Source organism: Ammodytes marinus (genome assembly GCF_949987685.1).
Source record: "Ammodytes marinus genome assembly, chromosome: 20".
Taxonomy (NCBI): domain Eukaryota; kingdom Metazoa; phylum Chordata; class Actinopteri; order Uranoscopiformes; family Ammodytidae; genus Ammodytes; species Ammodytes marinus.
The window spans coordinates 24658865-24677783 of NC_137224.1; the positions used below are offsets into that span (position 1 = coordinate 24658865).

The window sequence follows — 18919 nt, forward strand, 5'->3', positions numbered from 1 at the left end:
TTTTCGGCTGAAAGGGAGTTGGGCAGGACAGGATATAAAAAATGTAAAATACAAATTAAAAAATTAAAACATTAAAACATTAAAAAAAATAAAAATAAAAATCATCACAACACAAATAAAATAAATTATCTGCTGCTGGCCGCATTGAATGCCCGGATGGCATTGCTATATTGGTTGACGAGCGACACTACTGCCCTTGCATGGACAATTCTGGAGGGGGCTGGAGTTGAGTCCACCTCTCTAGCAGCTTTATTGTGTTCCAAACCACCATTCACACAGCCTATTTCTAGCTTCACTTCTAATCCAATTATAACACATTCAATTAAAATCTGGAATCAGGTTAGAAGATCTTTTTTCCTTAAATATTTGTCAATGGCTGCACCAATTGCTAAAAATCACATGTTTATTCCATCAATGATGGATGAAGCCTTTGATGCTTGGTCTAGGAAGGGGGTGGTCTCGCTGTTTGATCTCTATATCGATGATAATTTTGCCTCCTTTGAACAGCTGGTACAGAAATATAACATTCCCAAATCACATTTCTATAGGTATTTGCAGCTTCTGAACTTTGTAGCCTTAAATTCCGATTGCTTCCCATCGTGCCCTCCCAGTTCGCTGTTAGACTTAATTTTCAATTGTAAATCAGTAAAAAAAGGGCTATGAGCAGAATCTACGAACAACTCAACATATACGACTTGACACCATTGGACATACTTAAAAATAAGTGGGAGACGGACTTAGATTAACCTATTTCAGAAGAAATCTGGCGCATAATAATACAGAGAATTTTCTCATCATCCATATGTCTTACGACATGCTGTTAGTCAATTTAAAATTGTTCATCGTCTGCACTGGTCTAAAGTCAGACTCTCTAAGATTACTGATATAGACCCCACATGCGATCGATGTAGGCAGGATCCCGCCACTCTGCTAGATGTGTTCAGGACATGTCCAAGACTTAACATGTTCTGGCTCAATATATTTCAGACCTTCTCTGGGATACTTGGAAAGGTAGTCCAGCCATTCCCACTAATTGCATTGTTTGATGTGGCCCCGGAAGACGCCTCTCTTAGTAAAAGGGAAGTCAACATGTTGGCCTTCTGTTCACTTCTAGCTAGGAGGCTGATGACTGATGAGACTGTTTAAATGGAAAGACCCTATTCCACCGACACATAATCATTGGATCAGGGAGGTCATGTGCGATCTAAAATTGGAGAAAACCAGATATACAGTTAGAGGCGCTACTGAGAAATTGTATAATATTTGGCAGCCTTTTTTACTTTTGTTGAGGGAATGGAAGACAACATGACAATGTAAACAATTTCATTTGTATAATTTCTATTTACTAATTTATTTTTCTTTACGGATGTCTGATTATGTAATATTTGTATGTGTATGTCTGGTATCTGGGGGCGGGGGGGATGTTTGAGTTTGTTTCTCTGTAAAATGTAAAAACCAATAAAAAGACCTTGATCAAAAGAAAATAGATCGATTGTGTATGCGAGGTGCGTCGAAACGTTCACACTGAAGTATACTCAAGCAATAAAGAATTTCTTCTTTTTATAAGATTCAGGCAGTTTAGACGCTGTTTAGCGTATAACCACCCTCCACAGGTTAGATATTGAACTAGATTTTTACAGTTCTGTGTTCATCATCTGTGTTTTAGACGTCTTGTTTTATAATCTAAGTAGGCCTATCTTTAAGAACACTGATCACGTTTCGTGGCGACTCAGTAATGAAACTGAAAGTAGATATAATATCGCTAATAAATGAAAACAGACGGTTAAAACAGCGTCCAAATGAGCTAAACTCCTAATTACAATAAACAGTTACAATGGCACACTTATTTTTAGGTAAGCTCTTATTGATTATTCATTAATTTTTTCACACGTTTATGTTTTGGGGCGGAGGATCCCTCCGACGCTCTCTGTCCGGCTCATCAGACAGCACTCAGCTATCTGTCAGTTGAGCTGGACGAGCCGCGGTGTGTGGAACAGCGATCTGTTCTGATCTCTCTCCACTATCAGACTCACATCACTCATTTCACTTAGTACCTCTACTGTTGTTTGGTATTTATCTTCATCTCGGGGCGGTTGAGTAGGAAAAGTAACCTGTCGATCCATACCCAAAATCTTCCCGGAAGTTAGTAGCTACTCATCCAGGAATTTCTCGCATGCCCAGACTCGCATACCCAACCGTCACATACTCAAATTGAAGTCAAAATGAGTATGAGTAGGACGTTAGTATGGCTTTCCGAACACAGCCCGAGTTTAGTTTGGGTGTGGCACATTGTTGTATAGAGCTAATTGAATAAGCCTTTTGAAAAGTAACTTAACACCTTCCGAAAATCTTGTTTTTGCTGACGTCGCTGCAAAGATGTACAAGTCAACAATGGAATTCTACTTCTTAACCTTCTATTATTCGGAAATACTTTGTTTAATAATTTCTGTCAAAGGTGTAATCATTAAAAATCTATATTTCGATAGATAAATAATAATTTTAATAGCTTTTTCTCATAGTTTTGTTGCAAATTGTATCTGTCATTGATAAACCTGCTGAGGTAAATTTAGCTGTAAGCGGAATGGTTCTTTTAGCTAACTTCCTGTCAATTACTGCAGTTAGCAGTCCCCTCGCTCGTCCCTACGTCACCACATTAATGCACTGTGGTCTTCGAGCAGCAAGTTATCTTGCATCTTCTCAGATCCATAAGTGTGATAAAACATGATAAAAACCATCAAAACAGCCCCCCCTCCTAAAATCGCCACTGATTTGAAGCATTTAAGTCAGCCCAGCGAGTGCTCCCGCGCGCACATCGACAACGGACATATAAAGAAAGGCTGAGAGGAAGTTGTAGCCGATTCAGTTGTCTGTACACTGACCATGGTCTCTGCCACCACCAGGGGGCGCTGGAGTTAGTGGCACGGACCAGCTTCTAAAGAATCGGTGGCCTCATCATTCCGTCCAACTGCCGGTAAAAATAAAGGGTACCCCCGAAAAAACATCGGCCTTGGTGCAGGAAAGGTGTAACAACGTGTTCCTCGACTAAAAAAAGTATATCAATATAAGTATATGAGTATATCAATATAATATCAAACTTTTTATGTTTTATTAAAGTTATTCCCCCAGTTAAGCTATAAACAAATCAGAGAGTGCTACAATAAAAAAATAAAATAAAACATTCTGAGTCAATGGATCTCTTTGTTAAAAAGCATTGCCATTACAGCCATGTACAGAGATGAAGAGAAAGTGAGACCGGTGAGCAGTCGCTGACTGGTCCGTGCCACTAGCTGACCATGCTCAGTGTACAAACCACTGAATAGGCTACAACCCCTGCTGGAAAGGCTCACACCTGTGTAGCTTCTCCCTCGGTAAGTGTTCGCCATCCAATGAGAAACGAGTTCTACTGTACATGGTCTCTCTCTCTCTCTCTCTTTCTCTCTCTCTCGCTCTCTCTCTCATTCTCTTTCTCACACATACACACACCCATCCATCCTGTTCTCCTTACGCAGACACAGCACAAGCGTCTCGGTGTGAAAGCTAACCATGGCTGAAGGAGGGGAAGGCGAAGATGAAATCCAGTTCCTGCGAACTGTAAGTCAGATTTACATTGCTTTCAAAAACCGTAGTGTTGGCGCTGATCTGGGCTGTTACTGTGTGTGTGTGTGTGTGTGTGTGTGTGTGTGTGTGTGTGTGTGTGTGTGTGTGTGTGTGTGTGTGTGTGTGTGTGTGTGTGTGTGTGTGTGGGGCAGGGAGTTTACCGCATTAAGGATGACCGCTCCTCTACATAATAGTCATTGGTCAGGAAGACGGCATCACGCTGACAGAGCACTGAAAATATGGGAGAGGGTTGAAAAGAGGACAGACAGCTTGACAGACGGACAGAGAAAGCCCGTTATTACGTGACGCTGTCAATGTCTCATAAAGAGGAGTTTGACTGCATGCCGACTGTGTAGTCGCGGGTGGTGTGTGTTGGGCGCAGTGCGGTGCAAAAGCCTCTGCATTTGCTTGCCTTTACTTGAGCTAAAGCAATGCCATGCATGGTAGGCTACCCCACACAGTGTGCGTGTGCTCATCATGTTATCCACAAAATAAAGTCAAATCTGCTTGTTTTGGACATCATGAGGAGATGATGCTTTATGAAAGTCACGCATCAATATTCACACGTGAATTCATTGCACCTGAGTTATTCATTTTTCGTTGGAGGGGGGCGGACCTACACCGGCCACATAACGAAAAACAATGTATGGAGGAATGTGTAATTGTCATGTTTATAGCATGTTTCTGCCAGAGCTGAGATCCATTGTTGCTAGTGCAATGTTTGAAATAGTCAGCATCAGTATTTTGACAATAAAAATGAAGGTTACTGCAGTGCTGTTAAATATGCTCTTGACTTGATTGTAGCAAATCCTTGGAACAAGAAGAAACTATATTCCACTGAAAAACGGTTTTGAATGTGGGGTCGCTATAAATGCCACATTCAGGGAGATAGTTTATTGTTTATTAAAAATATCCCCATTATCTGATGCCACAGTAGTAAGCTACATACAGCACTTCCTACACATGACATGATATACATTTCATTACAATAATAGGTGAAATGAAATCACATCAATATAGCCTACTATACTCTTACTACATATAGGCCTACAACATACACATGCATGTAAACACTCACAACGGAATGTAAACATAACATTCCTACACATAACCCATAAATACAAGCAAACCTGTTCGCACAGAAAATTTTATAGAAGAAAAAAAACAATTATAAAAAAAATAGGAATATTGTAAACATTGTCAGCATTATACAAAAAGTCTACAGTTACCATGTAGAATGCCAATAACGGCATGACAATAGATGCCTCTTCATATTAGTTTTGAAGGATGTTTTATATTAAACTAACAGGATATTCCAGTTTGATATGGCTCTATAAATGAGTTTTTTGGGATGAGCAAGTCCTTAGAGTAGGTAGGCCTACAACACTATGGACATTAACAGTAAATCTAGTGTTATGGCTATTCATATTATGGTAAACATTTAAGTGGCTACAAGGAACTTTGGCAGTTGGCGACCCCTTTGGACAAAAGTGGTAGTATTTTTACAAAGCCAGCTGTCGTAAAGCTGTTTTCTAGCGTGTGCCGGCCATGCAAGTGTCAAATGATTAGGACGCAATATAGTGCATGTCCGTTAGGGCTGGGCGATATGACGATATCATATCGTGGACGATATGAAAGTGTCTACCGGGAGAGATTTGGCCATACCGTTTATATCGCGGAGAAAAAAAGTTCATGTGGCGGGAGCATAGATGGAGCGGGAGGCAGCTGTCCCTCCGAGTCCCTACAGTTACACTGCAGTTACACCGCCGCGCCACACGGGGGCTCTGCAGCAGAGTTCTGGGCTGCAATACAGCTTCTCTACCCGCAACAGAAGAAGCCTCATCTGTTGCTCTAGCTGTCTAGCTCGGTGCGCTGTCACTACAGTTAACAAACCAACTCCGTGTCACGGTGGCAGAGCAGCTGGTTTTAACGGTCAAAAATGTCATCGGGCAAAGGAAACTTGCTTGCTGCTTCAGCGTGCTGTTGCCGTGACGCAGAGTTGGCTTGTTTTAAGCCGCAAACTACATGGGTTAGCTCTCGTGAGCTAGCTGGCTAATAATGACATCTTTAGCCTACTCGGGGCTTCACCCCCGTGCTGTTATTGTTGGAGACAGCCAGCAAGGCTGCTTTTATGTAACTTGAAAATATTATTTGTGTTGAAGCTGGAGTATTACCAGATATTTGCTCAGTAGTTAATGTTGACAGCTTTTTTAAATGAAGATGAGCAAATACTGCAGGAAAATTCAAGTCTTTAATTATTTTGATATAGGCTACTATCAATTGGAAAATGTAGGCTCTTTGGTTGATGCTGTAATTTTTATTTTGCACTGACTGACTAAAGCCAGACTGGTGTGGTATTTTGTATGGAAATTTAAGTTCCACGCAAAAGATGAAAATAATCTAATGTGATTAAAGTTCAGTACGGTTATTGTAATCCATTGAATTTTAAGGAAAAATACTATATTGTGATATATATCCATATCGTGATATAAAATTACCTATATGGTGATATAAGATTTGGTCCATATCGCCCAGCCCTAATGTCCGTGTGTTGAAAGTGTGAGGGCATGGACTCTTTTCGGCTCCGTGAGAGTGGTTGACACAGCATCAACTAATGCCAGTCAGTGCTACACACACCTGATTGCAATGAGTTGATGCTGTGTCACCTAACCACTCTCACAGAGCTGAAAGATTCCGTGTCCTCACAGGATGAACAAGAGACGGCAGTTAGTATGGATCACGATGAGGTAATGTGTTTATGTTGTTGTAAATACTGACTATTTCAGATGAATAATGGTCGTCTGATGATGTTGAAGCAAAGTAAACTTTGTTTTAGTACCTCTCATTCATTTAGGAGTAAACACTGCAGTCTAGTTCACTCCCGTAAAATTGTGTACACGTTGCTTGGCAACGCCCTCCTCCCGCCCGTCTATCACTCTCCCTTTTAGCTTTTCTTCATTGAATTTTCTTTTTTTCTTTCATGGTTCAGCCCTGTGTCTCAAACAAGGCTCCCGCTCCCCTTCCCTCACATGGAGGGATTTGTTACTCAAATCGCGTTCCTGCGCTACACTGAAATCTGCGACCAATACGGATATGTGACCATAGAGCCTGCATGCGCAAGCCGAAAATCGTACTGGGTGTGCGACCAGACCAAATACAGTAATAAAAACTATATAAAAACTGATTTCTTTGCACTGATGGTCTCGTTTGCTGTTAAAGGTAATTTATGATTATCAGAGGAAAAATTAGGCTCGCCCCCCTCCTGCCAACCCCACTCCGTTGTGATTGGTTACCTTCCGGAAGACTTTTAGCAGCGCGCGGGCAGATTTGAGCAGACAGGTGGGGTCATGGCAGGAGCGTGCCTGAGCACGTTGCAGCATTACCATACATGGAAAATCCGGATTGATCTACGTAAATAAATCCCGGAAATTGAAAAAGTGAATTTCGACGGGCGTTCCTTATCCCTGCGTTCCGAATCGCATACTCTTTCTTTTTTCTATTATACATACTACATCCGACGATAAAAATAATCTAGTTAGGATGCAGTAGGCATGCTATCGGGACCGACTTTTATGTGCAACAATAAAGGCAAAAAGTTTGTGTATTTTAAGAAGGGTATGGGGTTTGGAGAGGGGAATTTCTGTCCAGCTAAAGAGCATTTCAGTCAGCCTGTCACACAATCACTGCGTTACCATGAAGCTCACTGACTCTGATGAAATCACAATAAACAACCTGTAGATATTAACTGATTAATAATGTAATTGTTTATCATTGATCCAAACCATGGAAATTGCAAGAAGGTAGGGCTGCTCGATAATGAAAAAATCGTAATCATGAATTTTTTGATTGACATTGTGTAATCACGATTATTAAGACAGTTATTCATTGATTTAAGAAAATCATGAATTTATTTAACTTTTAACAAGGTTGTTTCTATTAACACCATGACTTTGGACTTTAAAAATATCCTAATTGAACTGAAAACAAGGAAAATGCAAATAAATAAGTGAAAAATATTTGTATTTCAAATATTTTTATTGTGGAAAAAATTCATCATCTTAGTGAAAAATATTTTTAATAATTGAATAGATGAATACGTCATAATAAAAATAAACCGTTGAAATGGTGTTGATAGGGCACGTCTTTTGCTAGCATTAAATCTAGGGGCATGATTTATTTATGTCTCATCATGGAGCTGGCTGGATGGGCAGTTGCATTGTACAGTGTTGACTGTTGTGGTTGCAGGAGTCAAGGAGCCTTACACTTTTGTGTTTTTTATTATTTTATTGCTTGGTCATAGACCACTATGACTCGACTTTAAGTGAATAAACAAATTGGTCGTGAATGTGAGTGGGAAGGAGGAGCAGGATCTTTCCACTTGAGTAAGATAGCCCTACGAGCAAGTAATGAGGTGAAGGCCAGTACCTTCAACTTCACTTTAGGCAAGCCCGGATTTGGAGCAATGCCAAAAATTGCAGTGTAAGGGTTCGGCTCAATTTGATGCTGAAGTACTTCAGAAATTGTTTGAAAAACTGATGTCCAGAACTCAGTCAAGGTGGGACACAACCAGTACATGTGAAAGAGTGATGCCGGTGCGCTCTTACAGCTATCACAGGTCGGGTCTACATCGGGGAACATACGAGCTAATTTAGTTTTTGTGGATACGATGTACTACTTTAAATTGCACAAGAGCATGTCGGGCGCACATGGAGGTAGAGTGTATCCGATCCAGGACTAAATCCCACATGTGATCTGTGAAGGCAGAACCTAGGTCCTGCTCCCACAGGGTTCTTATAGCTGCTAATGAGGGACTATGCAACTTCGAAATAAGGTTGAAAAACACAGAAATTGAGCCTTTTAATGTGGGGTTTACCGAAAGAAACAAATCGACATGATTGGCTGGCGGTTTGTGAGGGAATTGGGGAATTAACTTCTGCGTAAAATGCCTGATTTGCAGAAATCGTAAAAAATTAGTCTTTTCGATACCAAAATGTTTTGTCAATTGAGAAAAAGTAGCAAATAGATCATTAATAAATAAATCACCGATGCATTTTAAGCCTTTTTTATGCCAGATCTTGAATGCACCATCCACTGTCGAGGGAGTAAACAAATGATAAGCTGCAATTGGGCTGAAAAGTGAAAAATTCTGCATTCCAAAATTCTTCCTAAATTGGGTCCAAATTCGAAGGGAGTGCTTAATCACGGGGCTACTGTTGGGAATAGCCGAAGAGAGTGGAGGTGCGGCGCTTAAGAGAGCAGATAGAGACAATGGTTGCGTTCCGAATCGCATACTTTCTACTATTTAGTATGTAGAAAAAAGATTTAGGATGTCCCGATTCTTGTGGCCAGATTTAGGATGGTTAGAAGTACCCGGATGTCCTACTTCATGCGGCCAAGATTGTTAGTGTTGAAAAGTGCATCCTATTTGGGCGATTCTGACCCACAATCCAGTGCGCACGTGAAGTGACTTAACATCGACGAAGCCTCCATATGAAAACAAACGGGGATGCGACGGATATAAAAGCAAGAGGCAAGAAAGATCAAGGCGCAATGTTATGATGAAATAAGAGAGAAAAGTATGTCCCAATAGTATGCCTACCGCATCCTAACTAGATTCTTTTTATCGTCGGATGTAGTATGTAGAATAGAAAAAAGAAAGAGTATGCGATTCGGAACGCAACCAATGGGCTAATAGCGCTGGACTCCATTGTTACCCAGACTGGGGCTGAGTCGTCAAGGTGAAAATGCACCCAATACACTAAAGAACGGATATTAGCAGTCCAGTAATAGTATTGGAAATTAGGGAGGGCCATTTCACCTGTTTGTTTGGGTCTTTGAAGAAAAGCTTTCCGTAACCGAGGATGTTTACCATTCCAAATATAATTTATCATTAAAGAGTCAAGGGCCTGAAAAAAGGATTTGGGGAGAAAGATGGGGAGGCATTGGAATAGATATAGGAACTTTGGGAGTAATGTCATTTTAATTGAATTTATTCTACCTATGAGAGAGAATGCCAGAGGAGACCACTTCGATAATATTTGCTTCGCCTGATCTAATAATTTGAGGAAGTTCGATTTAAATAGGTTTTTAACATTTCTGGTAAAACATACCCCAAGGTAACTCAGCTGATCTGTCACCACTTTGAGTGGGAGAGCTGTATAATCAAGTTTGAGAGCTTCTTTGTTAATCGGAAAGAGTTCGCTCTTACTCAAGTTAAGTTTATAGCCAGAAAACTGACTAAAGACCTCCAACACAGAAAGTGCCTCCGGTAAAGAGGTGGCTGGCTTGGCGACAAACAAAAGTAAGTCATCGGCGTATAATGATACCTTATGTTCAATTCCTCCTCTCCATATCCCTTGAATCTGTTTGTTACCGCGAATGGCAATTGCAAGTGGTTCGATTGCAATAGCAAAAAGGAGCGGGCTCAAAGGACAACCCTGCCGGGTCCCACGGTGCAGATCAAAACTACTTGAGTAACAGCTGTTTGTTAATACTGAGGCAGAAGGGCATACATATAATAATTTAACCCAAGAAGTGAAAACAGGACCCAAACCGAATTTTTCAAGGGTGAAAAACAAATAATTCCATTCTACTCTATCAAATGCTTTTTCAGCATCCATAGAAGCGAGGCATTCTGATTCAATATTTCTGGGGGAATATAAAATGTTCATTAGCCGGCGGGTATTATATGGCGTCCCTTTATAAACCCAGTTTGGGGGATATGATAGAGGGGAGAACATCCTCCAATCTATGGGCGAGAATTTTAGCAAGTATCTTCACATCCGTATTTAATAGTGAAATTGGTCGGTATGATGCACAATCTAGAGGATCTTTATCCTTTTTTAACAACAAGGAAATACAGGCCTGGTAGAACGAAGGCGGGAGTTTACCTGAGTCAAATGAGTCTGAGAATACTGAACATAAAAAAGGCGATAATTCGGCTGAAAATTATTAAAAAAGTCAGATGGAAGTCCGTCTGGACCAGGAGATTTGCCTGATTGCATAGATGTTATTGCTGCAAAAATGTATTTCTGAGTAATAGGTGCCTCAAGGCTATATCTCAGGTCCTGAGAAAGGGAAGGCATGTTCAGGCAACTAAAAAAGGTTTCCATCACCGTTGCGTCTACTGTACAATCAGAACTATACAACTTTGAATAGAATGTTTTGAACTTTTAGTTTATCAATTTCTGATCTGATATTGTACACCCACTGTCTGTCCGAATTCCAGGGATGAGTTGCTTCGATCTAAATCCGCACAGTTGATTGGCCAGAAGTTTGCCAATCTTGTCACCATGTTCATAAAAAGTACTTCTGCTCCTAAGCAACTGGTCAGCAACTTGACGAGAGGAAAGAAGGTTGAATTCTGTCTGAAGTTTTAAACGTTCTTTGTAAAGTTCACATGAAGGTGAATTAGCATATTGTCTGTCTATGTTCAGAATCTGATCAGCTATTTCAGTTTGTTTCTGTTTTGTACACTTATTTTTGTATGCTGCAAATTATATAATTTCACCTCTCAAATAGGCTTTCAGGGCTTCCCAAATTGTTGCATTGGACACATCTGGTGTTTTATTTATAATCAAAAAAGTTTAAATATGTGTGTAGATGTGTGAAAGAAAACTCTCATCTGTGAGCAACAATGGATCCAGTCTCCACTGCCTTCTTGTATACTCCACGTCAGAGAAAGCCAGTTGAAGGAGCAGAGGAGCGTGATCTGAGATCACAATACTTTCATAACTACATGACTTTAGGTCTGACATCAATGAATTATCAACAAAAAAATAATCAATTCGGGTGTAAGTGTGGTGGACATGTGAAAATAATGAATATTCTCTCCCTGTGGGGTATAAAAACCTGTATCCAGAAGGTTTTCAAAACACCCAGCAAACACACCTCTCCCCCCCCCTACTCGGAACCAGCTGTAAGCTAAACTATCAGGTGAGGGCGGGGCAGAGCGGAGCGCACGGCCGAAACTAGAGTTTGCTGGATTTAAAAGCCTGCACTTCTTTTTTGCACCTTTAAAACTGCACCAGACTCCCGGCCAATGAGACTCTTCTGGTTCTCATTACACATCCAGCTCAAGGGGATACAGTAATTGTACTGTTCTTCTGATAAGGTTCCTTGAAGGTAGCATAACAAGAAAAGATCTTTCCATCTCTTCCGATATAAACTTCTTTGATTCTTCCCATTTTCCAAAGATGTTTGGGCAGTTTGTCTTCATTCACTAGGATAACATCTGCGAGCTTTAACTCTGTGCATCTTTTTACAGGAGATGAGCAATGTGCAGATCGTAGCTCCAGGAGATATTCCTTCTACCAGCGGGTCCAATACGTATTCATTAAGCGCTGTCTGCATTTCCACCTTTTGTTTAACTGACGTTGGTCTATGTGGGGGGGCACTGCAGTTACGTTGCCAGCGGTTGGGAGCGTTGTAAGACACTGACCAATCAGAAAATGGGATGGCGTTAGAGGGACAGGCTCTTCGCTGCTGGTGTGGGTGAGGCAAATGTCTATTTGTGATATTGGGCTATACAAATAAAACTGATTTGATTTGATTTGTCAACTCCATGTTGGCTCGTTTAAACGTTTTGGCATTGCCCGAATATATTGTGGTACAAAGTCCTCCGCGTGACACAAAACGTCTGAACTGCGGCAGGAACTTTTCCGTATTCAAATCACACTTTCTGTCACAATTTTCCAGTAGTGATCGCCACCCAGGCCCCCAGGACTGTGCCTTCTCCGGGAATCCAGCAGTGCTCAGTGACCAAGCCTGGTATCAATGGGCTGTGGGAAGGGCTTATTTTCATGCGGCCCGGATGCAGATATCCCCAGCACTACACTACAAGCGGTGAACAAGATTGTGTCTCCGCAAAGTTTTTCTGGATATCAATTATAGACTCATACTTATCTTTAGGCCATATACTAATAAAATTTAAGTTTTCTCATTTCAAAACGCCACCTCAAGCGTTTTATTAGCCCCAACGGCTTTCAGTTTAGCCGTTTGTTTCCGCGGGCAGTTGAAAAGAATCGTAGTCAAACAAATGTTTCGGTTTCGGCCCGGCCTCACGGCAGGAAAATAAAACTAATTCTTACTCATTCTGATAAGGCAATTGCGTTCACAGCTACAATATTGGTCTTATAAGTAAACTTTAAAAAGTTAACTTAAGCATTTGAACATTTGTTTGGTTGATTTAATAGTTAACTTAAGCACCATGGACATATACAGATGTAACACACGCTATCAAAACAGCGCTAGCCCACTAGTTTGGTTTAGATGGCTGGAGGAATCTTTGTTTAGAACTTGTTAACCACTATTTTACTAGGGCGTGGCTAGGCTCTCATGAATCCCGGAAGAATGTTTTCAATCCGCTGTCCATTTCTTTATATGTCCATGTCGCCACCGATAAGGACTCTAAGCTCCTGCGTCTCCATTCCGCTCACTGAAGTGTCAGCCAGCTGTAGGCCTTTGCGCTTCAGTTCTCTGCGCACTTCATCTCCCGCCACTGTCATAATGGAAGAGCACACTCTCGGTATTTCTAACACTTCTAACTGTACACTTTGGCCATTTCTGATGTTGCTCAGTGTTAATTTGACTTTATTACATGTGATATTTGTGGGACACTATAGCCAAATGTGTGTAACTTAAGAGTCTCTTCACCTACTTTGGGGAGGTTGAGCGCACTGGAGATATCTTTACGCACAAAGCTTGGCTGACTCCCTCCGTCTAGTAGACAGGGTGAGTTGCCTTGTAACTGGAGTTTCTAGCCAGACAGTAGCACAGTAGAACTGATTCTCACTTTGATTCACTGGGAGACATGGACATCAAGGCATCTGCCGGTTCATTTTCTTTTCTGAATTCACGGCCATCATAGGAGCACACAGCTTGGTGATGACGTCGATTACATTTTTCACAAGAGTTACCTTTAGTGCGACAATCCTTGGCAATATGTCTCGTTCCAAAACACACAAAGCATCTTCCTTGTTTTCTTAACTTTTCTCTTTTTTCAGGTACAGTCATTTCATGACAGTGTTTAGACTGGTGATTATTTCTCTCACAAAAAAAGCAATATTGTCTGCCCATTTGATTCGCAGCATAAAGGGTAGACGTTGTCATTGTGTTGTCGTCTTGTGCGCATTTCCCATGCGCCTTGCGTTTCCTTTTCACGTTCCTTACTTGTGTTCATCAGCTCCTCCACTTTCCAGATATCATCCTCTTTTACTTGTTTGCTGAAGTCTAATGTTATCTCTTCGGGAATGAGCTTCATTAGAATGGGGCACAGTAAACTACCATACGTGTCAGAGACGACTCCCATGGAAGCCAGACTACGAATTTGGATTTCACAGTTATCATATAAATATCAGAGTGATTTTATATCACTGACATTTTTTACAGGATTAAGATTCAACAATTTGGTCATATGTAGCAGGGACTCGGACTTGGCGTTTTTACCTCTGCCGGATTTGTTCGACATTATAACTGGTCGGAAGGTATCAGTAAAGTGAGAAAGGATTGTGAGGGGGAAAAACGATGTGTCTTTAGCCAAGAAATAGGGCTTGAAGCCGATAAAGTAAGTAATACGCGAGGAGAGCTTGCGAGGGACGTCTTAATTTTTGTTTTTTGTGCCAAATAAAATGTTTTATTGTCAGGTGTATTGGTACTCGTGACAATTGGTAGCTGGTTGGCTTGGTTCCGTGGTTAAAACGTTTGATATAAAGAATTATAAATAAATATTTGTTGTAAAAGGTTTTAAATTCGGAAATTTACTTCCGGAACCGGGATTCTAAAAAAGGGCGCGGCCAATGTTGAGCCCTATATGCATTGCCTAAAAAAAAATTGTTTAAAGTTGTGTGGGGTATTTGAAACTTAAAGCTGGAGTATATGATTTCTGATTGGTCAAAGTTAACATGAGCTGACACTTTGACTAATCAGAGCGAGGCTCCGATTCTCTGTTCTAATTGGCTGTTGGGACTGTCCATTCACTTTGGCACGACTTTGTTGGTGTAGAGCGTGTCAGGGAGGGACCAAAGAGAACAAGTGGAGCGGTTGAGGTATTCAAATCCTCCACCCCAGCTTTAAGACATTAAGCATTGTTCTTACTTCAAGGCATGTCTACATGAATATAGTTTATTAATGGGTTAATATCTTTATATTTCATTCATAGGTGTATAAGAGAGAAACATATAACACATTGGCAACACACTATTGTGAATGCACTTCTCTGATGACCTCTCTATGTTAAGTCACATATACATCTTCTCTAATCCGAACCATTATGAAACAAACTCATTGGAGCATTATCCCAGTGCTTCTCAAATAGTGGGGCGCGCCCCCCCTGGGGGGGGGGGGGGGGGCGCCATGAGTTGTCAGGGGGGGCGCGGGCTGCCTTGATTTCCAACTGACCAAAAAATATATATATATATATTTTAGTGCTAGCAAGCGCGATGTGTATGGTCATATCCGCGCAAAAGGCCGCGATTTGCAGTAAATAAATGTCCACATGTGTCTCCAAGTGTCTCTGTAGGCTATTTAAAAAGAAATCAAGCAAGTAGACTAATAATAACATTAATGAATTATTGGTTATCGCATCACAGAAGGCCTATTAGCCTATACTAATAAAAAAACACCACCTTAACTATGTTTACTGTTTAAAAATGTTTTGAATGAAATGCAAACCTCAGTGAATCATTTGCTCTTGTTTCTCTGTCCTGAGATTCACACAGACTGAGCAGTCTTGTTTAAATGTTACAAATTGAGCTAATAAACTGAACTTTGAATTTTTTGCTGCAGAAGTTATCTCAGCTAATTTTGTTATCTAATTTGATAATAAGGTGATTGTATGCAGATGGCTCGTGCCAGAAACTCATACAGTGGTTTTGTACAGATAAATAAATAAATATTAGCAGGTTCTCAATAGTAGGGGAGAGTGGCCTAAGTTGTGCCACTTTTTACTCAAAGTGATTTTAAAGTGAGGCCTTGACAGTTATGTCTCCAACTCAAATATGTACATATATTTCAGGATGTTGTGCATCCCTGGCAATAAAAACTTTGGATATGGAATAAACTGTTTAAGAAATATAGCTTTCGGAAAAAAAGTCTTGCGGCACAATTTGCCCCCGGTGTGGTGTAAGTTGTGCCACAAGAGAGAATACCATGGGGTAAATTGTGCCAATGATGTATATCTCATAAACTGTAATGCAAGACAAATCCATAAGACAATTACTTATTTAAGATTTAAAGTAAATAAAGTAAATATTTTACAAAGATTGAAGGTCAATTTTCTTAAACAAGGCCTAGCAGATCTAGGTGGTTTTGCCTGCAAAGCTCACAATGACAAAGTCACCATCATCATCTTATGGCCATCTGAACTCTTGTCAGTGGTGTCGTTAAGTGGAATGGAGATGTCACTCTCTTCTGAGCTACTGTAGACGATCACTTTCTTTTTGGTGACCAGCGTATACAGCCATGCCACTGGCACAACTCTCAGAAATGTACTTTGCACTAGTTGCTCTGTGCTTGTGGAACCAACTGCCACCTGACAAATGTGATTCCCCCTCCATTTCTGCCTTCAAATCAAGGCTCAAAACCCATATGTACATCCTGGCTTTTCCTCCCCATTAACTATCTTACCTCTGCACTACTATCTTTGTTTATATGTGGATGTATGGGCTTTATGTCTTTTATTTTTGTTATTGTTATTTTACCTTCATTGTTTACCTACTGAATGCACTATGTACAGCACTTTGGACAGTGCAAACTGTCATAAATGTGCTTTTATAAATACATTTTACTTACTTACTTACTTACTTATAACTCACCTAGGCCCTTTGGCACAAATCACCCCAACCCCAGAATTTTGGATAATAAGCATGATGCAGCAGTTTAGGGCTGACATCGTGCTAACTGTATAGACTCAAAGTGTAGCTTACTAAAGCACTAAAACATGTGTCAAATGTTTTCAAACTTGTCTATAATTGTTCAGACACAATAATCAAAAAACCTTGATCATGGAAATTTTACTTTGAAAGAGCTTAAATGTGCTTATATCTTATTCCTTGTGGAATGGATGTCTCTTCTTAAATATGTGGTCACATTTCCAATTTCTTCCACGGTTTTCTAGAAACAAGGGGTGGCACAACTTCCCCACCGGCACAACTTAGGCCACTCTCCCCTATTTCAATTTAGGGGGGGGTGGCGCGAACAAATTTCTGTCCCCTAGGGGGGGCATGACAGAAAATAATTGAGAACCACTGGTTTATCCAATGTATTTAAAAACAACAGCACACCTGAGGGGTATACTACGAAAGAAACTCAACAGAGCCTCGCTCTCTTTTTTTGATCTGGTTAACACATACCCTCGCTCAGAACTAACCGGTATCACGAAGGAAGTTATCAACCCCTTATGTTGAACGAGGGTTTCGGCTTCAGGCTCTGTGTGCGTCCCCATGAAAGGGGGCGTTTGACCCGTCATTTGACTCTGCTTCCGCGCAGACTGGACTGATCTTGTGCCGCTAACTTTACACAAACAGACTGATTGCGAGCAGCTGAGTAAAAAAAAAAAAAAAAAGTGCGTCGCTAACTTCACTTAAGAGGAAGAGTATGTCAGTCTGAATGATCACAGAACAGCAGAAAACAGAGAGCCGAAAAAAACTCTTATTGCAAATAAGGAGAGAGTGGAATGTTGTCAGAAAATTGAGATTAATTTATTTTACAGATCGTTCTCGCAGTGCGTAACGTGACATTATAAAGCAATTAAAGGTTGAACTCGTATTTAAACAGTACACCATTTAGCCTAGTTGATAATCCTACACTTAAGAATCTGATTTAAGTCTGACATTGTCCCCTAATGAATAGCATAGCCTATGTGGAAAATCACTTTAGTTTTGGGCCACTGTCCACATCAAAATTAATAAAATTCTGATTTAGGCTAATAGCCCTTTATTTGCATCTTATAAATACCATTAAAATAAATAGCCTATATACAAAACCTGTAGTCTGTATTTTCCGGACAAATATGAATCTACTGTGAGAAGCTTAACCTGCGAGTCTGCAATGCGATGTCCGAACTGTGACAGCTGTCACCTGTCACGTCCCAACTGTAATCGCTACTGATGAAAAGAAAGAAGCCCACAGTGAAATAATGTTGCAACCTGTGATTTTATAGAACGCTTCAGCCAGTGTGTGTAGATCGCCAGGTAAAATCATTTGAGGTGAGAGCATAGAGTGGCGCTGCATACAGTAGGTCTAGGCTATTTTACATTTTCTGCATCAGTAACTACGCATGTGGCAAAAAGCCGCAGCGCGATGTTACAGTTCACTCTAATGTAAGCCTTATGTCACGGCTTCGTTTCGTTCATTAACTTGCTGATCAATAAGTTTACTGATTTAACTAGTTTAGTTGAGTATCGCTCAGACATTATAGTCAGGTCCGCGGGATTTCAAAATGTGTAGTTTCCTTAAAGGGCAGCGCTCTAAGAGCCGAATTTAAGCTCAAACTCTGAAACAAAAACTGGTCTGGGCAGGTTAGCCGTGCAGCCTCTGTTACCACGGTGATCTAGCCAGGTAGAAAGAGAGCCACCTTTCGGGACACTGAAAACTAAGGCTTTAGACTCAACAGACCTCGCTCAGCCCTTAATCTCTATAGCCTTTATCTGGCTCAGCCGAGTTTGGATTGTGGTGTTGTGACAACGCTTACCGCTTCAGAGAGACATGTACCTGTACCTGTAGATGGTGCCTGATACGCTGGAAATGGTCCAGTGTGGGTTGGGCGACGTTGCATTAGGGGGAGAACTGGAATGATGGAGCAAGCAATAGTTCTTCATCAGCTATCAGTGCACACAAGTAGAAGATCAGCCCGTTTTAACACTATGAAAGTTTAATGATTTTTATCCTAGTTTCATAAATGTTATGTCATCTCCCTGAGCCACACAAGCCAGACTATCCATCAAGCCAGCACTCTGCCCTGACTGGGTGTGTTTGAGCTGATGTGGAACACAGCCAGTGTGTGGAATCAGAGACGACGGGCACCAGGGGCAGCTGGGGCTTAAGAAGGAGAGCGCTCTTCCACTGATAGCAAGGCTTGTCCGTGGATCCACACCTGTATGCCCAAGTGTCCCTGGGCATAACTTCTTACCACAAATTGCTCCTGATGGTGTGTGTGTGTGTGTGTGTGTGTGTGTGTGTGTGTGTGTGTGTGTGTGTGTGTGTGTGTGTGTGTGTGTGTGTGTGTGTGTGTGTGTGTGTGTGTGTGTGTGTGTGTGTGTGTGTGTGTGTGTGTGTGTGTGTGTGTGTGAGAATGATACTGTATATCACTTTGAGTCTGGGGCAT

General features: G+C 41.0%; 1 protein-coding gene across 1 annotated transcript in view; it reads left to right on the forward strand.

Annotated features, from left to right (window-relative positions):
- Positions 1-3543: 3543 nt before the first annotated feature.
- ryr2a (ryanodine receptor 2a (cardiac)) overlaps positions 3544-18919 on the forward strand; it is a gene marked incomplete at both ends in the record, with an annotated part of 671945 nt that continues 656569 nt past the window's right edge. Inside the window, one exon of the mRNA XM_080049015.1 lies at positions 3544-3591. Within this exon, the coding sequence (XP_079905141.1) occupies positions 3544-3591 (48 nt within the window). The remainder of the gene's footprint in view (positions 3592-18919) is intronic.